This window comes from Gopherus flavomarginatus, chromosome 13 (assembly GCF_025201925.1).
Source record: "Gopherus flavomarginatus isolate rGopFla2 chromosome 13, rGopFla2.mat.asm, whole genome shotgun sequence".
In the NCBI taxonomy this organism is placed as follows: Eukaryota; Metazoa; Chordata; order Testudines; family Testudinidae; genus Gopherus; species Gopherus flavomarginatus.
Window position 1 is genome coordinate 10,066,454 of NC_066629.1, and position 25,042 is coordinate 10,091,495.

The window sequence follows — 25,042 nt, forward strand, 5'->3', positions numbered from 1 at the left end:
AAGGTTGGCTCTATTTAGCCTGCAAGCTGCTTAACCCTTTCCGGCCATGTGTTACACTTTGTACAAGATTTGTTGCAATTATATAACAGTGGTTGCAATAATGATTTGCATGATTATACTTTAATTAGATAATGTCACATGTGTTTTGGTCATTTTAGCTGTTGAGCTTGAGCTGATGGCTAAACGTCCAGAGACAGGTTGAGATTTCAGATTTCAGTGGTAGCCATGTTAGTCTGTATCAGCCAAGAAAAAAAGAGTCCTTGTGGCACCTTAGAGATTAACAAATGTATTTAGGCATAAGCTTTCATGGGCTAGAACCCATTTCATCAGATGTATGAAGGGGGAGGGACAGGTCAGTGGTTTGAGCACTGGCCTGCTAAACCAAGGGTTGTGAGCTCAATCCTTGAGGGTGCCACTTAGAGATCTGGAGCAAAATCAGTATTTGATCCTGCTAGTGAAGGCAGGGAGCTAGACTCAATGACCTTTCAGGGTCCCTTCCAGCTCTATGAGATAGGTATATCTCCATATATAAGTAAAAGATACAGGAGCAGGTATAATTACATGAAAGGAACTTGTTAGACTGACATAACACTTGGTAAAGCAACCCCAATCCTTTCATGTATTTATACCTGCTCCTATATCTTTTACTTCATACATCTGATAAAGTGAGTTCTAGCCCATGAAAGCTTATGCCCAAATAAATGTGTTAGCCTCTAAGGTACCACAAGGACTTTTTTTTTTTTTTTTTTGGGGGGGGGGGGGGAGATATTTCAGTTTGGAAAGAAAGACAGGTCTGGACGAGAGAGTTAGATGTGTGAGTCGCCAGCAAAGACACGGTAGCTGAATTTGTGTTCGTGGATGAGAATCCCAGAGATAAGGTACAGAGGAAGAAGAGAATTGGACCAAGGACAGAGCCTATGTAATCCCCACAGGAAGTTGGAGGGGGGATGAGGAGGATTGTCCAAGGACAAACTGAAGGAGAGATTAGAGAAGTGGGAGGAGAAGCAGGAGAGGACAAAAGAAGATCAGATTTTAAGACGAGGACCATGGTAAGTGATGTCAAAGGCAGCTGACAGGTCAGGTAGGAGGATAGAGTACTGGCTCTGAGATTTGCCTAGGGAAAGGCCATTAGAGACTTTCACAAAAGCAGCTTCAGTGAAGTGCTCCAAATCTGTCTTGTTGAAACCTTCCCATCCCACCAAACTCTTCCTGCTTCCTAGAGTAACCACACCCCAACTCCTTCACTCCATCCCTAGTATTCCTCACTTCCAGCTAAGCCAGATTCACCACCCATCCCTCCCTCCACAACAGCACCACTGCTGGGCCCTCCACCCCCTTTTCCCAATTCCCAATCCCCCACCTGCCCAGCTCACACCATTATCAGTTCCCAGCAGCTCCTCTCCTTCCTGACTCCCTTCATCCTCCTCCTCCTTCCACTGTACCCAACCATCCCTGATTCCCTCTAAATCCTCAACACCCCTCCTTCATCACCTCTGCTCTCAGCCTCCCTGCCTTGTGAACAAACTCCAGCTGTCCATCTTCTCCCCTCCTCATGCTCTCTGCCCTCCTTTGTCTGAAGGGCTCCTGAATGAGACTCTCACACTGCCTCCTAGCCTCAGACAGCTGCATGTGATTGCAACACCCTCCAGGCATTTGGAAAGTTATCATAGCAGACCACCAGCTCCACTAGATTTAGGGTTCAGCATTACTTTCTGTTTAAAGGCCAACTATTCTAATGTCTCTAAAATTTACAGGCTTTCTCACATTGCCATGAAATACACTCCTCATCATCTGAGTGCAGGACAGGATTAGGGGTCCAAAGATGGGGTTAATTGCTCCAGAGATTCCTGAAATACAGCCCTTCTAACACAAGCTTTTGACAAAAATCACCTGGTTCTTATTACAGTTTCTTGCACACATCTGAGGCTCAAACTATGGTTCTGATTATTCCCTGACTAAAGTCAGTCACTTGGTATCTATCTCAGCTGGTGTACAGAGCATACTGCCTCTTTGGGAAAGTGGTATTAAATAAGTTAACTACTGTACAACTTGAAACTTCAGATCAGCAAAAAAACCAAAACTGATAAGAACCTAAGAATAACCAGTCTGGATCAGAACAATGGTCTGTCTATCCCAATATCATGACTTCTGATAGCAGGCAATGCCAGATGCCTCAGAGGGAATGAACAGAAGGCGGTAAATATTTAGTGATCCATCTGCTGCTGTCCACACACAGCATGTAGCTGTCAGAGGCTAGGGACAAACAGAGCATGAGACTGTATTTTTGACCATCTTGACTAGTAGCAGTTAATGGACCTATCCTCTATGAATTTATTTAACTCTTTTTTTTTTTTTAAACCCACTTATAATTACAGCCTTCACAACATCCCCTGGCAATGAGTTCCACAGGATGACTGTTCACTGTGTAAAGTACTATTTCCTTTCGGTTGCTATGGATTTTCTGCCTACTAATTTCATCACATGGGGTAAATAACACTTCCTTATCCACTTTCTCCACACCATTCATGATTTTATATTCCCGTATCATATCCCCTACATTATTCTTTTCCAAGATGAACAGTCCTGTCTTATTAATATCTTCTCCTATGATGGTATTCCATACCCCTAATCATGTTTGTTTGTTGTCCTTCTTTGCACTTTTTCCAATTCTAATATCTTTTTTTGGATGGGGTGACTAGAACTGCATATAGTATTTAAGGTGTAGCATATCGTGGATTTATACAGTGGCATTATGATATTTTCTCTCTTATCACCTATCGCTTTCCCAATGGTTCCTAATATTCTGTTTATCTTTTTTGATTGCCACTGCATATTTAGTGGATTTTTTTTAATGAACTATCCACAAGGATTCCAAGATTGCTTTCTTGAATGGGAACAGCTGATTTACACCCCATCAATTTGCATCTATAGTTGGGATATTTTTTCAAATGTGTTATTTTGCATTTATCAACATTGAAGTTCATCTGCCATTTTGCTGCCAAGTCACCCAGTTTTGTGAGATCTCTTTGTAACTCATCACAGTTTGCTTTGGCCTTAATGCCAGTAATTTTGCATCACCTCCAAACTTTGCCACCTCCTTGTTTACACATTTTTCCAGTTCATTTATGAATCTGCTGAACAACACTGTACAGATCCCTCAGGGACCCAACTATTTACCTCTCTCCATTGTGAAAACTGACTATTTATTCCTACCCTTTGTTTCCTGTCTATTAACCAGTTACTGATCCATGATTTCCCTTTTATCCTATGACTTCTTACTTTCCTTATGAGTAAGGCTATGATTTAGTCACGGAGGTTGCGGAAGTCACAGAATCTGTAACTTCCAGAGACCTCCGTGACTTCAGTCTGCGGTGGTGGGGAGCTGCGAGTGGCAGGGGTACCTACAGCTTCCCGTTGCTGCAAGCAGCGGGAACCCTAGCAGCTCTGACATGCAACCCTTAGTGGGGGGCCCCTGGAGCTCCTAACCCCCCACACAGCTGCCTGATGCAGACAATGTGGGCACCCACAGATCTCCACGTTGTCACAAATATTTTTAGTAAAAGTCAGGGACAGGTCACGTTGTCAAAGGCGTTCTACAAGTCCAAGTACATTATATCTACAGGACTGCCCCTGTCCACAAGTTTGTTGACCCCCATCAGAGAATTCTAATAGACGAGGCATGATTCCCTTTAACAAAGTCCATGTTAACTTCCCCAAAAAATCGTGTTCATCTATGTGTCTGATCATTCTATTCTTTCCCATAGCTTCAACCAATGTACCTGGTACTAAAGTTAGGCTTACTGGTTGTTAATTGCCAGAATTGCTGCTGGAGCCTTTTTTAAAAAAAATTAGTATTACATTAGCTATCTCAAAGCATCTGGTATAGAGGCCAATTTATGTGAGAGGTTACACACTGCAGTCAGTAGTTCTGCAGTTTTCATAAACAAGTTCCTTCAGTACTATTTGGTGAATACCATCTAGCCCTGGTGACTTATGTTTAATGTATCAATTTATTTGAAAACCTCCTTTACTGACACTTGTTTAGCACCTCAATCACCAAGCAGCCCCACCAATTGTCTGGCAGGCCTCCTGCTGCTGAGGTACTTCCAAAAATTGGCGTTAATGTCAGTGACTTTTCCTAGTTCCTCTTCAAAATTCTTTTTTTGGACTGCCTAATTATATTTTTACACTTGACTTGCCAGAATTTATGATCCTATTTTCCTCAGTAGGGTTTGACTTCCAATTTTTAAAGGATGCCTTTTTGCCTCTAACTGCCTTATTTACTCTGTTTAGCCTTGGTGATATTGTTTTAATACTCTTACTGGTTTGGGTTTCCCCTCCCCCCCTTTGGAGTACACTTATTTTGAGCCTCTGATGGTGTTTCCATGCAGCCTGCAGGCATTTCACTTGTGCGAGTGTTCCTTTTAATTTCCATGTCACTAGTTTTCTTTCTTTGTATGGTTCCCCTTTCTCAAATTAAATGCTACTATGATGGAGTTCTTCATATATTCCCCCCCCACCCAGATGTTTAAATTTATTACATTATAGTCTCTATTACAGAGGTGGGCAAACTACGGCCTGCAGGCCACATCCGGCCCACGGGACAATCCTGCCTGGCCCTTGAGTTCCCGGCCGGGGAGGCTAGCCCTGACACCCCACTTCCCCCCGCTGTCCCCCCTTTCCCGCAGTCTCAGCTCGCCGTGCTGCCAGCGGTCTGGGTAGCAGGGTTGCGAGTTCCTGCCAGGCACAGCAGCTGCCAGACATGCTGCTCTGAGCAGCATAGTAAGGGGGTTGGGAGCAGGGGGGTTGGATAAGGGGCAGGGGTCCTGGCGGGCAGTCAGGGAGCAGTTGGATGGGGCGGAGGTTCTGGGGAGAAAGGGGGATAGTCAGGGGATGGGGAACAGGGGGTTTGGATAGGCATGGGAGTCCTGGGGAGTCTGTCAGGGGGCGGGGGGTATGGTTAGGGGTCGGGGCAGTCAGGGGACGGGGGGGCCAGATAGGTCCCGGGGGCGGTGGTTAGGGGCGGGAGGTCCCAGGAGGGGGCAGTCATGGTACAAGGAGAAGGAGGCGGCAGTCAGGGTATGGATAGGAGGCAAGGGCCAGACTGTTTGGGGAGGCACAGCCTTCCCTACCCGGCCCTCCATACAGTTTTGGAACACCGATGTGGCCCTCAGGCCAAAATGTTTGCACACCCCTGCTCTATTACCAAGTGCTTCAGCTGTATTCACCTTTTGGATCATATCCTGTGTGCCACTTAGGACTAAATCAAGACTTGCCTCTCCCCTTGTGTGTTCCAGGACTATCTACTCCAATCATTAATGGTATCTAAAAGCTTTATCTCTGGATCCCATCCTGAGGTGACATGTATCCAATATACATGGGGATAGTTGATATCCCCAATTATTACTGAGTTTTCTATTTTTATAGCCTCTCTAATCATTTCATAATCACCATCACATCCTGGTCAGGTGGTCAGTTACATATTTCTACTGCTATTCAAGCATGGAATTTCTCTCTGATTTTATGGCACAGTTTCATTCATTTAAACATATTTTTACTATATTTGACAGTTTTCTTTTACATACAGTGCCACTGCACCACCAGCACAATCTACTCTGTCATTTCTATCTCGTTTGAATCTTGGTATTACCATGTCCCTCTGATTATCATCATTCCACAAAGTTTCTGTAAAACCTATTATATCAGTACCCTCATTTAAAACCTGGCACTCAAGTTCATCCATCTTAGGATTTAGCCTTTCGCATCTGTATACAAGAACTTATAAACTTTGTCAATAGTTAGTTGTCTGCCTTCATGTGATGTAATTGAATAGGACTCTTTCATTTGATTATTTCTCTTCAGCTACTACCAGGACCTTATGAACTTGTATCCCTTCCTCTTTACTAGGATATAGAGAATAACTATTAAGAGATCCTCCCCTCAGGGATTGCTCTGTCTGAACCATGTGTTCCTCCACACCTGTTGCCTTCCCCCCAGCCCCTCTTTGAAAATGTTGTCTATGAACTTTTTCATTTTACATACCAGAAGTCTGGTTCCACTTGGGTTTAGGTGGAACCCATCCTTCCTGTATAGGCTCCTCCTTTCCCAAGAGGTTCCCCAGTTCTTAATAAACCTAAAACCCTACTCCCTACACCATCAAATGATGAGTCAAAGAGACTGAAATTCACATGTGCGGCAAGATGAAGATATTTTAACAGCTAGAGTATTTCTAGCAATCTAATGTTACAGCAATTGGCTGGATCAAGAGGACCCGCGATGGCCATTGAACCTGAGCTACATCATACATTTGAGTCTGAGCCTTATCACCAACAAGTTTCAGATGATGTGTTGTGGATTTTGCTTACATTCTGAAGGAGTTTCTCTTGAAAGTTTTGTCCTCATATCAATATTTGTGCGTTAAGAACAATATTTTGAGGTGCTCTCAAATCTACATGGAGATATGGGACTAAAAGCATTTTGCAGCACTGCTCTGTCAGTTAGTGGTGTGAAAAATCACATCCCTACCTGACATAGCTTGCTGGCAAAAGCTCTAATGTAGACACAGTTATACAGGCAAAAAAAGTCCAGTTAAACGAAATCAAGGAAATTAAATGTCCATAAGTAAAGATTTTAGTAAAGCTTTTGATACTGTCTCGCATGACCTTCTCATAAACAAACAAGGGAAATGCAATCTAAATGGAGCTACTTTAAGGTGGATGCATAACTAGTTATCAGTGGTTCACAGTCATGCTGAAAGGACATAACGAGTGGGTTCCTGCAGGGATCAGTTCTGGGTCCGGTTCTGTTCAATATCTTCATCAATTATTTAGATAATGGCACAGAGAATACACTTATAAAGTTTGCAGATGATACCAAGCAAGTGCTTTGGAGGATAGGATTACAATCCAAAATGATCTGGACAAACTGGAGAAATGATTTGAAGTAAATGGGATGAAATTCAATAAGGACAAATGCAAAGTACTCTACTTAGGAAGGAACAATCAGTTGCACACATACAAAATGGGAAATGACTGCCTAGGAAGGAGACTGCGGAAAGGGATCTGGGAGGGGTCATAGTGGACCACAAGCTAAATATGAGTCAACAGTGTTGCAAAAAAAAGCTAACATCATTCTGGGATGTATTAGCAGGAGTGTTGTAAGCAAGACACGAGAAGTAATTCTTCCACTGTACTCTGCACTGATTAGGCCTCAACTGGAGTACTGTGTCCAGTTCTGGGTGCCACATTTCAGGAAAGATATGATCAAATTGGAGAAAATCCAGAGACGAGCAACAAAAATAATTAAGGTCTAGAAAACATGACCTATGAGGGAAGACTGAAAAACTAGGTTTGTTTAGTCTGGAGAAGAGAAGACAGAGGGCACATAAGTTTTCAAGTACATAAAGTATTGTGACAAGGAGGAGGGAAAAAAATTGTTCTTCTTAATCTCTGAGGATAGGACAAGAAGCAATGGGCTTAAATTGCAGCAAGGCAGGTTTATGTTGGACATTAGAAAAAACTTCTTAACTGTCAGTGTGGTTAAGCACTGGAATAAAAAGTCTGGGAGGTTGTGGAATCTTCATCATTGGAGATTTTTATGAGCAGGTTAGACAAACACCTGTCAGGAATGAGATCAGGGTCTCAAACTCATGGCCTGTGAACCTCCTCAGGGTGGCCTGAGGGATCCAGCAGTTTTGGAGCCAGGTCTCTCCCTTGGCCCCACCTGCCACCCTAGGAGTGCGCTCCCTCACCCTGGCTGCTTGCTCCATATGTGTGCCTCTGCATGCTGCCCCCACCCTAGTGCCCCTGCTGCCAGTGATGAGCTGCCAAAATATTAACAACCGGTTCCCTCCTCCTCACCTCACGAGGGGGTCGTGCCCCCCCCGCCCCCGGGACTCCTGCCCCATCCAACACCCCACGTTCTATAACACCCCACCCCCAGGAACCCTGCCCCATCCACGCCCCTTCCCTGTCCCCAACTGCCCCCTGCCATCCCATCCAACCCCTCCTCTTATTCCTGATGGCCTCCCCCCCGGAATCCCTGCCCCATCCAACCATCGCTTCTCTCTGTCCCAACTGCCCCTGGAACCTCTGCACCTGACTGCCTCCCACCGCTCCATCCAATCCTTGGTCTTTCCTGACTGCCCCCCCAGGTCCCTTGCCCCCATTCAATTCCCCTTTTCCCTGCCCTCTGATCGCCCTGAGTCCCGACCCTAATCCAACCCCCACCCTTTATCCAATACCCCCTCCCTGCTCGGTTACCGCACTGCCTGGAGATGGGGGCTGCGCTGCCCAGTCAGGGCAGGGAGTCGTGGGCACCGGGCCGGAGTTGGGGGCCGGGCCAGAGCCGCTGGCCAGCACGAAATCTGGGGCTGGCCCAGAGCCACTGACCAGACCAGAGTGGGGGCCAGGCCGGAGTTGGAGACCGGAGGCTGGCCCGGAGCCACGCCGCTCGACCAGCCGGAGTCAGGGCCAGGGCCACCGCCACCCCGGAGCCGCGCCAGCCGGAGTCAGGGCCAGGGCCGCCCTAAGACTCGCGGCGACTGGAGCCCTCCTTGTGTCCCCTGCCCCAGCTCACCTGCAAGAAGCCGCTGCTTCCCTCTCAGCCCTCCCAGGCTTCCTGCGCTAACAGCTGATTTGCAGGAAGCCAGGAGGGGAGCCTTCAGGGGAGGAGGCAGAGGCAGAGCTGGAGCCAGGTGAGCTGGGGCTGGGGGCAGGGCAGGGAGCTGCTGGAGCTTTTGTTAAATTTAAAAGCCCTTTGCAACCGGTTCTAAAAGGGCTTCTAAATTTAACAACCTGTTCCTGCGAACTGGTGGGAACCGGCTCCAGCTCACCACTGCCTGCAGCCAATGGGAAGCTGTGGGGGCGGTGCCTGGGGGCAGCAGTGCATGGAGGCCCCCCGGCCCGCCCAGCCTTGGAGTCCTGGGTAAGTGCTGCACTCCTGTCATAAACAGATAGCTAAGGGTTAATGTCTCTTTCACCTGAAGCACCTGACCAGAGGACCAATCAGGAAACCGGATTTTTTCAACTTTGGGTGGAGGGAAGGTTGTGTCTGAGTCTTTGTTGTCTGTCTGCCTGCTTTCTCTGAGCTTTGGAGAAGTAGTTTCTGCTTTATAATCTTCTGTTTCTAAGTGTAAGGACAAAGAGATCAGATAGTAAGTTATATGGTTTCTTTTCTTTGGTATTTGCATGAATATAAGTGCTGGAGTGCTTTGATTTGTATTCTTTTTGAATAAGGCTGTTTATTCATATTTCTTTTAAGCAATTAACCCTGTATTTGTCACCTTAATACAGAGAGACCATTTGTATGTATTTTTCTTTCTTTTTTAAAACCTGTTAAAGTTTTCTTTACTGGGAAATTTCAGGGAAATTGAGTCTGTACTCACCAGGGAATTGGTGGGAGGAACAAGTCAGAGGGAGATCTGTGTGTGTTAGATTTACTAGTCTGATTTTGCATTCCCTCTGGGTGAAGAGGAAAGTGCTTTTGTTTCCAGGACTGGGAACGGAGAGGGGGAGTCACTCTGTTTGGATTCACAGAGCTTGTGTCTGTGTATCTCTCCAGGAGCACCTGGAGGGGGGGGAAGGGAAAAGGATTATTTCCCTTTGTTGTGAGACTCAAGGGATTTGGGTCTTGGGGTCCCCAGGGAAGGGTTTTCAGGGGGACCAGAGTGCCCCAAAACACTCTAATTTTTTGGGGGGTGGCAGCAAGTACCAGGTCCAAGCTGGTAACTAAGCTTGGAGGTTTTCATGCTAACCCCCATATTTTGGACGCTAAGGTCCAAATCTGGGACTAAGGTATGATATGAGTGGCAGCGGTTACGGGATAGACAAAATCCAGAAGCCAGTAGGAATATTATTTTTTTCTCTTCTCTGCTAAGGGCTTTTTAGCAGAGAGAAACAGTTTGGGTTTAAAAGAGAATTTTTTTTTCTGCTCTCTCTGGCAGTTTGTGGCTTGCATGTTAAGCAAGAAGCCATTACCAGACTGTTAAGGGTCTTTTGTCACACAATAGCCCTCCCATTAGGAGGCAAGTACCAGCACTATATACATGCAAATAAAGTGGTTTTTCTGGTTTCCTTTCATTGAACATTAGCTAGAGAGAGAAAGGGAAAAAAGCATTGTTGCTAGGCAGACCCCAGGAGGCAACAGAGCCTGCAGTTCAGAAGATAAACACCGGAGGGCACCCCAACACAAGAAAACAGAAACCATGTCTACCAAGACAAAAATGGAGGCCGAAGAACAAATCAAAGAAGCTGAACACAGGCGACAACTGGAAAAAAGACAAAAAGAGGTGGAGCTGAAAGAAAAGGAAGAAAGCATCAAACTGGCAGCCTACCAAAGAGAACAGGCAGCCAAAGAGGCAGCATACAAAAGAAAACTAGAAGACGACGAGGTGGCCCACCGAAGGAAACAAGCAGAAGAAGAGGCAGCCCACAGAAGACAGATAGAACTCCAAAGGGAAGCCCACCAACAGGCCATGGAATTAGAAAAGGCTAAGAACAGACTCCAGCCAATCCTAACAACCCATCGCCAATTATTGCTCCACAGCACAGGAAATTTCCCACCTACAAGGCAGGTGATGACACCGAGGCCTTCTTGGAAAATTTTGAAAGAGCCTGTCTTGGGTACAGCATCCCTGAAGACCAGTACATGGTAGAATTGAGGCCACAGCTCAGTGGACCTTTAGCAGAGGTGGCAGCTGAAATGCCTAAGCAGCAAATGAATGACTATAAACTTTTTCAAACCAAGGCCAGATACAGAATGGGGATCACCCTGGATCATGCCCGTCGGCGCTTCAGAACCCAAAAGTGGAAACCAGATGTGTCATTTCCCAAACACGCCTACTACGTTGCAAAAAATTATGAGGCCTGGATAACAGGACACAATGTTAAAACCTTGGAAGAACTGCACCTCCTCATACAAATGGAGCAGTTCTTGGATGGTGTTCCTGAAGACATCACACGGTACATACAAGATGGAAAACCCAAAGATCTCGCTGAGGCGGGGGAGATTGGAGCCAGATGGATGGAAGTGGCAGAAAGCAAGAAAGCTACTGTCAAGGGGAACGAATACCCCAGAGGGCACACCGACCATAAACCCTACAACCGAGGACAGCCAAAGACCCCACATACAACCCAAGTCAAGCCACAGACGCCCTATTCGTCCACCTCACCAGTCTCCAGTAACTCACCTCGGCCCAGTGACCCATCAGATGGAAGATGCTTTAAGTGTAATGAACTGGGACATATCAAGGCCAACTGTCCCAAGAACACCATGCGAGTGCAATTCATTACACCACCATCACACCAAAGATCCCCAGGCCCGGATGCCTCTCAAATACCCTTGGAGCGAAGGGAAAATTTGAGAGTGGGCAGAAAGAAGGTTACTGCGTGGAGAGACACGGGGGCACAAGTGTCAGCTATCCACCAATCCTTCGTTGACCCCAAATTCATCAACCCAAAGGCCAAAGTTACAATTTACCCCTTCATGTCACAAGCTGTAGACTTGCCTACAGCTGAACTGCCTGTCCAGTACAAAGGCTGGTCAGGAATGTGGACTTTTGCAGTCTATGACAATTATCCTATCCCCATGCTATTGGGGGAAGACTTGGCCAACAGGTGAAGCGGGCCAAGAGAGTGGGAATGGTTACACGCAGCCAAACCAGGCAAGCTTCCAGGCCCATTCCTGTTCCTGAGCCGTCCACAGAGGCCCTGTCTGTGTTACCAGAGACCCAGACAGAGGTAGTGGACCCAGATTCCATGCCAAGCACTGAAACAGCCACAGCAGCTCCAGTCCCAGGCCCAGAACTGGAACAGCAACCAGCACCAGCAAGTGCAACCACATCTTCAAACTCAACGCCACAGGGCACCAGCGAGCCAAAACTGGCAGAAGCAACATACAGCCATACCCAAAAGGCTCAGCCAGAGCCTGAAATACCCTCAGGTGCACCAGCGGAGAGCGGTTCACCAGCAATGGAAACAACCCCATCACCTACATCGCTTCCAGAGGGACCAAGCCCAAGTCCACAGTCTGAGGAAGAACTGGTAACCCCAGCCTCAAGGGAACAGTTCCAGACTGAGCAGGAAGCAGATGACAGCCTTCAGAAAGCTTGGGCGGCGGCACGGAGCACCCCACCGCCTCTCAGCTCTTCTAATCGATCCCGGTTTGTTATAGACCAAGGACTTTTATACAAAGAAATTCTTTCTGGTGGACACCGGGAAGAACGGCAGCCGCAAAAACAGTTGATGGTTCCAAAGAAGTACCGGGGGAAGCTCTTAAGCTTAGCCCACGATCATCCCAGTGGCCATGCTGGGGTGAACAGAACCAAGGACCGGTTGGGGAAGTCCTTCCACTGGGAGGGGATGGGCAAGGACATTGCCAACTATGTCCGGTCTTGTGAGGTATGCCAAAGAGTGGGAAAGCCTCAAGACCAGGTCAAGGCCCCTCTCCAGCCACTCCCCATAATTGAGGTCCCATTTCAGCGAGTAGCTGTGGATATTCTGGGCCCTTTCCCAAAAAAGACGCCCAGAGGAAAGCAGTATGTACTGACTTTAGTGGACTTTGCTACCCGATGGCCGGAAGCAGTAGCTCTAGGCAACACCAGGGCTAACACTGTGTGCCTGGCCCTAACAGACATCTTTGCCAGGGTAGGTTGGCCCTCCGACATCCTTACAGATTCAGGGTCTAATTTCCTGGCAGGGACCATGGAAAAACTGTGGGAAACTCATGGGGTGAATCACTTGGTTGCCACCCCATACCACCATCAAACCAATGGCCTGGTGGAAAGGTTCAATGGAACTTTGGGGGCCATGATACGAAAATTCATCAACGAATTCTCCAATAATTGGGACCTAGTGTTGCAGCAGTTGCTGTTTGCCTACAGGGCTGTACCACATCCCAGTTTAGAGTTTTCACCATTTGAACTTGTGTATGGTCACGAGGTTAAGGGACCATTACAGTTGGTGAAGCAGCAATGGGAGGGGTTTACGCCTTCTCCAGGAACTAACATTCTGGACTTTGTAAGCAACCTACAAAGCACCCTCCGACACTCTTTAGCCCTTGCTAGAGAGAACCTAAAGGATGCTCAGGAAGAGCAAAAGGCCTGGTATGACAGACATGCCAGAGAACGTTCCTTCAAGGTAGGAGACCAGGTTATGGTCTTGAAGGCGCAACAGGCCCATAAGATGGAAGCATCATGGGAAGGGCCATTCATGGTCCAAGAGCGCCTGGGAACTGTGAACTATTTCATAGCATTTCCCAATTCCTCACTAAAGCCTAGAGTGTACCATGTTAATTCTCTCAAGCCTTTCTATTCCAGAGACTTACAGGTTTGTCAGTTTACAGTCCAAGGAGATGATGCTGAGTGGCCTGACGGTGTCTACTACGACGGGAAAAAAGACGGTGGCGTGGAAGAGGTGAACCTCTCAACCACCCTAGAACATCTGCAGCGGCGACAAATCAAGGAGCTGTGCACTAGCTTCGCCCCATTGTTCTCAGCCACCCCAGGACGGACTGAACGGGCATACCACTCCATTGACACAGGTAATGCTCACCCAATCAGAACCCCACCCTACCGGGTGTCTCCTCATGCCCAAGCTGCTATAGAACGGGAGATCCAGAACATGCTACACATGGGTATAATCCGCCCATCTACCAGTGCATGGGCATCTCCAGTGGTTCTGGTACCCAAACCAGATGGGGAAATACGCTTTTGCGTGGACTACCGTAAGCTAAATGCGGTAACTCGTCCGGACAACTATCCAATGCCACGCACCGATGAGCTATTGGAGAAGTTGGGACATGCCCAGTTCATCTCTACAATAGACTTAACCAAGGGGTACTGGCAAGTACCGCTAGATGAACCTGCCAAGGAGAGGTCAGCATTCGTCACCCATGCGGGGGTGTATGAATTCAATGTCCTTCCTTTCGGCCTTCGAAATGCACCCGCCACCTTCCAGAGGCTGGTAGATGGTCTACTAGCTGAACTGGGAGAATTTGCAGTTGCCTACCTCGATGATGTGGCCATTTTTTCAGACTCCTGGCTCGAACACCTACTACACCTGGAAAAGGTCTTTGAGCGCATCAGGCAGGCCGGACTAACTGTTAAGGCCAAAAAGTGTCAAATAGGCCAAAACAGAGTGACTTACCTGGTGCACCAGGTGGGTCGAGGAACCATAAACCCCCTACAGGCCAAGGTGGATGCTATCCAAAAGTGGCCTGTCCCAAGGTCAAAGAAACAGGTCCAATCCTTCTTAGGCTTGGCCGGATACTACAGGCGATTTGTACCACACTACAGCCAAATCGCTGCCCCACTGACCGACCTGACCAAAAAGACCCAGCCAAATGCAGTTAAGTGGACTGATCAGTGTTAAAAGGCCTTTACCCAACTTAAGGCAATGCTCATGTCTGACCCTGTACTCAGGGCCCCAGACTTTGACAAGCCATTCCTAGTAACCACAGATGCATCTGAGCGTGGTATAGGAGCAGTGCTCATGCAGGAAGCAACAGATCACAACTTCCATCCTGTCGTGTTTCTCAGCAAGAAACTGTCTGAGAGGGAAAGTCACTGGTCAGTCAGTGAAAAGGAATGCTATGCCATTGTGTACGCTCTGGAAAAGCTACGCCCATATGTTTGGAGACGGCGGTTCCAGCTACAAACTGACCATGCTGCACTAAAGTGGCTTCATACTGCCAAAGGGAACAACAAGAAACTTCTTCGTTGGAGTTTAGCTCTCCAAGATTTTGATTTTGAAATTCAACACATCACAGGAGCTTCGAACAAAGTTGCTGATGCACTCTCCCGTGAGAGTTTCCCAGAATTCAGTAGTTAAAAAGTGTTCTTAAAATGTAGAAGTCTGTTAGTTATATACTTAGTAGTATATGTAAAGGTGCATGTGTTGTAGTAATCTGTTTATTTTAAAGTTCTAGAAGGAAATCGCCGCCAGTGAGCTTCCCCACTGTCTGCAATTTGGGGGGCGTGTCATAAACAGATAGCTAAGGGTTAATGTCTCTTTCACCTGAAGCACCTGACCAGAGGACCAATCAGGAAACCGGATTTTTTCAACTTTGGGTGGAGGGAAGGTTGTGTCTGAGTCTTTGTTGTCTGTCTGCCTGCTTTCTCTGAGCTTTGGAGAAGTAGTTTCTGCTTTCTAATCTTCTGTTTCTAAGTGTGAGGACAAAGAGATCAGATAGTAAGTTATATGGTTTCTTTTCTTTGGTATTTGCATGAATATAAGTGCTGGAGTGCTTTGATTTGTATTCTTTTTGAATAAGGCTGTTTATTCATATTTCTTTTAAGCAATTAACCCTGTATTTGTCACCTTAATACAGAGAGACCATTTGTATGTATTTTTCTTTCTTTTTTATATAAAGCTTTCTTTTTTAAAACCTGTTAAAGTTTTCTTTACTGGGAAATTTCAGGGAAATTGAGTCTGTACTCACCAGGGAATTGGTGGGAGGAACAAGTCAGAGGGAGATCTGTGTGTGTTAGATTTACTAGTCTGATTTTGCATTCCCTCTGGGTGAAGAGGAAAGTGCTTTTGTTTCCAGGACTGGGAACGGAGAGGGGGAGTCACTCTGTTTGGATTCACAGAGCTTGTGTCTGTGTATCTCTCCAGGAGCACCTGGAGGGGGGGGAAGGGAAAAGGATTATTTCCCTTTGTTGTGAGACTCAAGGGATTTGGGTCTTTGGGTCCCCAGGGAAGGGTTTTCAGGGGGACCAGAGTGCCCCAAAACACTCTAATTTTTTGGGTGGTGGCAGCAAGTACCAGGTCCAAGCTGGTAACTAAGCTTGGAGGTTTTCATTCTAATCCCCATATTTTGGACGCTAAGGTCCAAATCTGGGACTAAGGTATGATAACTCCCAACTCCCTCCCAGAGCCTGAACCCTCTTTCCACACCCCCTCCAACCCCCAAATTTCCTCCCAGAGCCTACACCCCGGCCCCCTCCTCCCTCCCAGAGCCTGCAACCTCACTCCCTCCTCCTGCACCTCCACCCTGTGCCCCAGCCCAGAGCCTGCACCCAGCACCCAAACTCCATCCCAGAACCTGCACCCCAGACCCCCTCCCAGAGCCCAACCTCTCATCCCTTCTGCACCCAAACTTCCGCCCAGAGCTTGCACCCCAATCCCCTACCTCCTCCCCCATCCAAACTCCCTCCCAGAGCCTTAGACAGGTGGGGGGTGGAGTTTTGGGTGGCATGAGTGACATTATTGGCCCGCTGGGAGGATTTGAGCACTGGCACTAAGATAAACTGAGTTTAAGATCCCTGGTCTAGGTAATACTGAGTCCTGCCATGAGTGCAGGGGACTGGACTAGATGACCTCTTAAGGTCCCTTCCAGGTCTATGATTTTATAAACTATATTAAAGCAGAGTTAAGGTTGCCTAGTGCTGCCTCATGCCCTTCCAGCACGGGGAGAGTGGTGAAAGTTAACACATCTGAAAACCAGGAAATGAAGAACTACACATCACACCTGAAAAAGGAAGCTTAACTCTGCCCCTATTCCCTAACCTTGGAGCTAGCAAACGTCACTGGGAATAGGTCAGCAAGAGTAGTGCAAGGTTTACCATGTAACCAAGGAAGTGGCAAATTTTCCATCTCTTGAAGTCTTCAACATTGCATGTCTTTCTGGAAGATATTTTCATCAAAACACAAGGTATTCAGCTCACTACAATGGTAACTGGATGAAACTGTATGGCTTGTACTATATGGGAGGTCAGACTTGATGACCTAACACTATCTCCTGGCCTTAAAATGTACTGATCAATGATCAATAGAAGGAAAGACTAAGAACCTGCCATTGTTTGTGTGCGTGTTCGACAGATTTGAATACCATCAGTTATCTCCATGCACTTCAGCTATATGCACTGTGTCAGCTGTAGCTTTACATGAACAGTGGAGGGAACAGCTGAAGCAGCTTGGCAGAGCTGGGACTGTGATAAGAAGAGAGGTGCATGTGAAGCTCGAAGGAACAGGTATTCCTCACGTCAGTGCTAAGTGCTGTAGGTTGTGTCAATGAAGGGGCACAAGGGTGTGTTCTTGCCACAAGGGTTGTCAGCATTCTGGTGGCATATATGCTAATGGTCTCCAATACTCAATGAAGGTAAGTGAAGGAATCCGGTGTGCAAGTGTAAAGGGGTGGTGACATTCGGAAAGTCTAAGCCCTGATTTACACTACGAGTTTAGGTTGATCTAATGCTGCTAAATTTGATTTAACCCTGCACCCTTCCAGACGACGAAGCCATTTTTGTTGACTTACATGGGTATTAAAATCACTTTCTGTACTCCTCCCTGACGAGGGGATTAGCGCTGAAATAGACATCGCTGGGTCGAATTTGGGGGTCGTGTGGATGCAATTCGACGGTATTTGCCTCCGAGAGCTATCCCAGAGTGCTCCATTGTGACCACTCTGGACAGCACTCTCAACTCAGATGCACTGATCAGGTAGCCAGGCAAAGCCCCACAAACTTTTGAATTTTATTTCCTGTTTGGCCAGCGTGGCAAGCTGATCAGCAGAGGTGACTATGGAGTCCCAGAATTGCAAAAGAGCTCCAGCATGGACCGAATGGGAGGTACTGGATCTGATCACTGTATCAGGAGACCAATCTGTGCTATCAGAACTCCATTCCAAAAGACAAAATGCCAAAATATTTGGAAAAAAAAGTCTCCAAGGGCATGAAGGACAGAGGCTATAACAGGAACCCGCAGGGGTGCTGCGTGAAACTTAAGGAGCTCAGGTAAGCCTACCAAAATAAACAAAGAGGCAAATGGCCGCTTCAGCTCAGGCCCCCAAACATGCTGCTTCTATCCTGAGCTGTATGCAATTCTAGGGGGTGCCCCTACCCCACACCTGTATGTGGACTTGTGCAAGGGAATCTCACGCAACAAGAATGAGGATTTTGGGGATTAGGAAGATGAGGAGGAAGTTGAACATTGCACACAGCAGGCAAGCGGAGAAACCGTTCTCCCTGACAGCCAGGAACTGTTTATCACCCTGGATACATTATCCTCTCAACCTGGGCTCCCAGACCTTGAAGGAAGAGAAGGTCCATCTGGTGAGTGACCTTTGTAAATATAATACATGGTTTAAAAACAAGCGTGTTTAATGATTGATTTGTCCTGAAGACTTGGGATGTATTTGCAGCCAGTAAAGCTACTGGAATGCAGTCAAGCAACATCTATTCTTTATCCCTCTGTGTCATCCTCAAGAGAGTGATATCATTCATGGTCACCTGGTTGAAATAGGGGAATTTTATTAAGGGGACATTCAGATGGTGATTGCTCCTGCTGGGCTGCGTGCCTGTGGCTGAAAAGAAATCATCCCTGCTGTTAGCCATGCAGTGGGGGGAGGGGTGAAAATCATCCCAGAGAATTGGGGGTGTGTGTGGGGGGGATTAGTTGGGTTTGTGCTGCACGTTAACCCAAAAACCTTAGCCCCTCCTTTTAAAATGGCCAACCCATTTTTAAATGGTCAACCCATCTCTCCCTTTTTTTCCCTCCCGCAGTTGCAAATGTTTCAACACTACCACTATCAACTCTGTCCCAGAGACGAATGCACATAAAGCGAAAAAAAACCACACTCGCGATTAAATGTTCTCTGAGCTCATGCAGTCCTCCTGCACTGAAAGAGCCCAGCAGAATGCGTGGAGGCAAACAACGTCAGAGTCCAGGAAAGCACAAAATGAACGCGAGGACAGGAAGGACGCGCGAGATGAGAGGTGACGGGATCAAGAGAAGAGGTGGCGGCAGCGTGATGAGAGGAGGCAGGAGGCAATGCTGAGGCTACTAGAGGATCAAACTGATATGCTCCGGCATATTGTTGAGGTGCAGGAAAGGCAGCAAGAGCACAACCTGCACTGCAGCCCCTGCGTCACCAACTGCCCTCCTCCCCAATTTCCATAGCCTCCTCACCCAGATGCCCAAGAACGTGGGGGGCTCCAGGCACCCAAACACTCCACCCCAGAGGACTGCCCAAGCAAAGAAGGCTGGCATTCAATAAGTTTTGAAGTGCAGTGTGGCCTTGTCCTTCCCTCCTCCACCACCCCTCCTGGGCTACCTTGGCAGTTATCCCCCTATTTCTGTGACTAATTAATAAAGAATGCATGAATTTGCAACAATGACTTCATGTCAAGTTTCATGACTGGCCAGGCTACGGTGTGAAAGTTCTGTTTGTTTCTTCTTAATGAAAACCCACCCCCTTGGTTCATTATACTTCCCTGCAAGCCAACTGCCCTCCCCTCCCCTCTTCAATCATCACTTGCAGAGGCAATAACCAGGGCCAAGTTTTGCCTTAGCAAAGAGAAGATGTTGGACTTTGTGTTATCCTGCACCTGTGCTCTCTTCCCAAAGCGTTCTGTGGCAGGAGAGGGCAAAGTGCTAGTATATGTTTCATTGGCCTGTTGGAGTGTTGCTGAAACAGGGCACAATTTGAGGTTGCATTGAGGGTGTTGTGAACCTTAACTCTTCTTTCCCATTCTAATAACTGAGGGGACAGGAATCCTTACCCAACGAGGTCACGTTCTCATAGTTCTCCTGCATGACGTCTCTGTAAAGGGCTCTCTGAGCGGGGTCCAGCAGAGCCCACTCTTCTTTGCTGAAATACACAGCCACCTCCTCGAAGGCCATTGGCCCCTGAAAGAACAAGAGCCCCTTACTCAGTACCTGCTGCCTACTGACAACCCCACTACTCACAGGGGAGGAGGGCCAATCACTTGGAAGCTCTGGGAGGCAGGCAGGCAGCACAGTTCCACCCACACCCCAGCAGCCAGAAAGCATCAAAAGGAAGGGAGAAAAAGAGCACCCCCACTCCTCCCAGCAGAGAGAGAGAGGAACCTTAACATTCACCACTCACCTACTAGCCAGAGGTTAATATAGGAGATGGAGCCCCCAGCAGGGTCAAGGGACAACTCCCTAGTGTGAATTGCAACACCCTCATTGCCAGCAGCTGGATAGGAGGGGATGGGGTATCTTCCCTAGGCCTGGTGGGTGCCCCTTTATCTCCACAGCAGCCTCTGACTAGTAGGTTCAGGCTCCAGTACTGAAGACCGGTAAGTTTCCCTAGCCCAGTCTGGGGTGTATGAGCAGGGGGGCAGGAGCACGCAGTGGTGTTTCCTGCTTGACTAATTAGGGAATTTCCCCCCACAAACCACAGATCTCAGTAAATGAATCTCGGCAGATTTATCACATCCTGGACCCCTCTCTTTCTCCACTCTGTGTATTTCCTGACGTCTCCCACTTACAGACCAGCCCCCTCAGAAGTGCCCACCTCCTCTGTATTTACTGCCCTTCTCCCTCCAAAGGGAATCCACCAGCAATTCCCTGATAATCCCTACCTCAAATAGCTCCGCTGCAGCCATTTCTTTTCCCTGGTCTCTGGAAGGACAGAATGAGCTAGAGCAAAACATGGATGTTACGCTGCAGCCTGTTAGGGCAAAAAGGGAAAGTGGGGACATGTCAGAACAGGAAATCATTTCACAGCACAATTTTCCCCAGGATCTTTCCCTGCACATGGATGTTCTATACTGTCATGCAGATAGAACATTTCAAAACACAGTAATGGAGGAGCAGGGGCTTTATCTACCCAGACATCTGTTAGAAAAGGAATTCAGCCCAACACAAAGTGTCCAATAAGTTCTTGGAATGTACATGGGCCACCTGTTTTCTTTGAGAGGATGGAAGCAGTAACTGGAAGATGAAGGAATGAGTTAGGAAACTGAAGGTGGAAAGCAGTGTGGGCAAAAATGATGGGGGGGTTGGACTAGATGACCTCCTGAGGTCCCTTTGTCACGGTATAATTCCCCACTCTGAACCTTAGCGTCCAAAAGATGGGGTACCAGCATGAATTCCTCTAAGCTCAATTACCAGCTTAGTACTTGTAGTGCTGCCACCAACCAGGAATTCCAGTGCCTGGTACACTCTGGTCCCCCCAAAACCTTGCCGGGGACCCCCAAGACCCAAACTCTCTGGATCTTACCACGAGGAAAGTAAACCCTTTCCCTCACCATTGCCTCTCCCAGGCTTCCCCTCCCTGGGTTACCCTGGAAGATCACTGTGATTCAAACTTCTTGAATCTTAAAGCAGAGAGGAAAATTCACCTTCCCCCCTCCTTTTCTCTCCCCCTCCCAGACTCTCCCTGAGAGAGAAAGGTTAATTTCTCTCTGTGTTAGGATTACTTTCTCCCCACCAATTTCCTGGTGGATCTAGACCTAGTCCCCTGGGGTCTCACATCAGAATAAAAAAACAAATCAGGTTCTTAAACAAAAAAAGCTTTTAATTAAAGAGGGAAAAACAGTAAAAATTATCTTTGTAAATTTAAGATGGAATATGTTACAAGGTCTTTCAGCTATAGACACTGGGAATACCCTCCCAGCCTAAGTATACAAGTACAAATTAAAATCCTTTCAGCAAAATACACATTTGCAAATAAAGAAAACAAACATAAGCCTAACTCGCTTTATCTACCTAGTACTCACTATTCTGAACTTATAAGAGCCTGTATCGGAGAGATTGGAGAGAAACCTGGTTGCACGTCTGGTCCCTCTGAGCCCCCAGAGTGAACAACAACCAAAAACTAACAGCACATACACAGACTTCCCTCCCTCAAGATTTGAAAGTATCCTGTCCCCTGATTGGTCCTCTGGTCAGGTGACAGCCAGGCTCACTGATCTTGTTAACCCTTTACAGGCAAAAGAGACATGAAGTACTTCTATTCTATTAACTCTTACTTATCTGTTTATAACACCCTTCCAACTCTGATATTCTATGACAATGATTGATGTCACAGTTCAAAGAGAAGGAAGGCATGAGAGGAGCAGAATAAGGACAATGGCCATCCAAAAGGCAGACTTCAACCAATGCAGAGAACTGGTAGGTGAGGTCCCATGGGAATAAAATCTCAGAGGGAAAAAAAGAGTTAAGGAAAGCTGGCTGGCACTTCCTCGGAGACAATATTAAAGGAGCAGCAGCGCAAATCACGTGAAGGAAAGACAGAAAGAAGAGTAAGTGGCCAATATAGCTCTACCATAAGCTCTTTCATGATCAGAAAATAAAAAGGAAACCTATAAAAAGTGACATCATGGACAAATTTCTATGGAGGAGTACAAAAGAATTGCACAAGCATGTGAGGACAAAATCGAAAAGATTAACTCACAAAATGAAGTAACTCACCTTGGAAGTGACACAAAAAAGGCAATAAGATAAGGGTTCTATAAATATATTAATGGGGGAGGGGAAAGATAGCTTAGTGGTCTGAGCATTGGCCTGCTAAACGCAGGGTTGTGAGTTCAATCCTTGAGGGGGCCATTTAGGGATCTGGGGCAAAAATCTGTCTGGAGATTGGTCCTGCTTTGAGCAGGGGGTTGGACTAGATCACCTCCTGAGATCCCTTCAAACCCTGATATTCTATGATTAGGAGCAAGAGACTGGGGAAGGAAAGTGTAGATCTTCTACTTACCAGAGAAGAAAAGCAAATAATAGAGGACATCAAGAAGACAAAAAGGTGTTTAATGCCTTTTTACATTCACTAAAAAAATGTAAGTGTGACCAGATACTTAATTATTCTTAACCAAGAGGGAGAAGGAACAGAAACCACAATGGAGAAATTAGAGGTTGAAAAAATATTTACATACGTTAAATGTATTAAAGTCAGCAGGGTCTAATGCAATTCATCCTGGGGTACCTGAGGAATTAGATGAAGCAATCTTGGAACAGTTAACAACGATCTTTGACAACTCCAGGAGGATGGTGAGGAGCCACAAGACTGGAGAAGGGCCAACATAAAACCTGTCTTCAAAAAGGGGAGCAATGCAGACCTGGGGAACCAGTCAAGCCCAATTTAGATACTCAGAAAGAAACATGTATTAAACAATCAATGTATAAGCACCTAATGCGATAAGTTATAGCCAGCATAGATTATCTAATACAAATCATGCCAAACCAATCTATTTTCCTGCTTTAATAGAGGTACTGGCCTTACGGATCCAGGGGCCACTGTAGACAGGACATATCTTTGATATTAGTAAGGCTTTTGACAGAAGACCCCATGACATTCTCATCAGCAAACTAGGGAAATGTGGTGTACTTGAAAGTCTGTACTCAAAGAGTAATTATTAATGGAACAATGACAAACAGGGAGGATGTATCTAATGCGGTCCCACGGGAATCAATCCTGGATCTGGTACTACCCAATATTTTCATTAATGACTTGGATAATGGAGTGGAGAGTGTGCTTATTAAATTTTCAGATGACACCAAGCTAGGAAGAGTTGTACACACGTTGGAGAACAGGATTAGAATTCAAAATGACCTTTATAAAAAAGAGAGTTCTTCTGAACGAACAAGATGAAATTCAATAAAGACAAGTGCAAAGTACTACACTTAAGGAAGGAAAACCAAATGTTCAGTTACAAACTAGGGACTAGCTGGCTAGGGGGCAGTACTACTCAAAACGATCTGGAGGTTATAGTGGATCACAAATTGAATCTGAGCCAGCCATGTGACTCAGTTGTGACAAAGGCTAGTTCAGTACTGGAAAAGGTTACTAAGGGATGTTGTGGAATCACCACTATCGAAGATTTTTAAGAACAGGTTGGACAAACACCTCAGTGTTGGGGGCTGGACTAAATGACCTCATGGTTCATTCCAGCCCTACAGTTCTCTGATTCTATTCTGAGGAAATGTTGGTCATTTTATTACAGCACTGACCTAGCCCATCCCACCAGCACTAAACAACTGAGACATTCTGAAACCCTCCCAGTAACAAAGTTTGGGAACCAAATACAAGACAAGAGCAGAACAAAAGGAGTGACTCTGGGGGAATTCCCCTGATGTTGTCCCCAGGGCAGCACATTCCCAAAGCCGGCGGCACAGGCTGAGTCAGGAATTGGCTTTTCCTCTCGCTGTCCTTCACCTTGTTCACTGGAAAGTGAATCTGCCCAGGGATGCTGCAGTAAGTGTGTGTGGGCAAGTCAGAGATCTGGGAATCTCTCCCCTCAATTATTTCTCCCACTGCCCCATCAATCTCTCTCTCCTTTTTCTCCTTGTGTTTCCCCATCTCCTGTCCCGCCCGCTCTGGCGGACAAACAGCCATTCCTGGGTGTTCAGCCTCCTATGGCTGGACTGGATCCTGCAACTGCTAGGGGAGGGGAAGTATAGGGTGAGGAGGGGCTACTCGTGCCATCACTTTCATGCCCATCCTCAGCGTGTTCCCTGACGTCTCTATCCATCACCTGGAGTATCTCGCTCAGATGCTGGTGTGGACAGAACGAAGGGCTGGCCCATGGAGCTAATTATAGCTGGAGAAAGTCCTTACCTTGCCTGGCCACAAAGGAAGCTTCACTCCAAGTCACTCCCAAGCCTAGACCCCACCGGGGGAGCAGCAGCTGCTCAGTTTGGGCTCCCAGATCACAATGCAAGCAGAAGCGTCTGACCCAGGAAGCTCAACCCCAATATCCTGAAAAGAGAGAGAGAGACAGTCAGATTGAGGGCTCCCCGCACCCATCCTTAGCAAGAACTGAAACCCCCTTCCCACAGGGACATATCCTGATTTTATTTGCCGCCATGTTAATCTGGAGTCACTATGTTCTTCCTTGAAGGGTCTCTTGATTAACACCGGTCTCAGTGAGACCAGAAACACGGCTCAGAAGGGATGAGGCCAGACTCCTTTCCTCCTCCCTCATTCCCCACCCCGCTTCTTCTGAGGATTCATAGCAACAGTTTTCCCTTCAAAATGTGAAATTACTCCAGTTTTGAAAATGGGGAGAGAAGCAAAGTCTGTTGTGATTTCATATCAGTATTTGGTAAATGGATAGGAAGTTAGCAGCAGCCCCTGCCAGCCATTCACATAGATGGGGGGAGCCCTGGGTGATGCTTCTTTAACAGTAGAATGGATGGCAAGGAGGAGCCAAATTTTTTAAGAAATTTCCATGCCTGGTGACTGGCAGATAATGGCCAATAGGGACCCACTCCAAGATGACTAAGGCAGCATGGAGATTCTCAGTCACTCTGGGGACAGATTGGGCAGCAAGGAGCCAGACACAGACTGAGCT

General features: G+C 46.9%; 1 protein-coding gene across 3 annotated transcripts in view; it reads right to left on the reverse strand.

Moving 5' to 3' along the window:
• Positions 1 to 25,042, reverse strand: part of LOC127033608 (zinc finger protein 420-like) — a 512,279-nt gene that overhangs the window by 481,921 nt on the left and 5,316 nt on the right. For 2 of the 3 annotated variants that reach the window (XR_007769137.1, XM_050921564.1), the window contains exons 1-3: positions 22,675 to 22,807; positions 20,330 to 20,418; positions 19,502 to 19,628 (exon numbers count right to left, since the gene is read on the reverse strand). Coding sequence is in view for 1 of the 3 variants with exons in the window: in XM_050921564.1 (XP_050777521.1) it covers positions 19,502 to 19,628; positions 20,330 to 20,401 (199 nt within the window). In the remaining 2 variants the exon portion in view is untranslated. Of the gene's footprint in view, positions 1 to 19,501; positions 19,629 to 20,329; positions 20,419 to 22,674; positions 22,808 to 25,042 lie in introns of those variants that run through there. The other variant, XR_007769138.1, reaches the window with a different exon arrangement.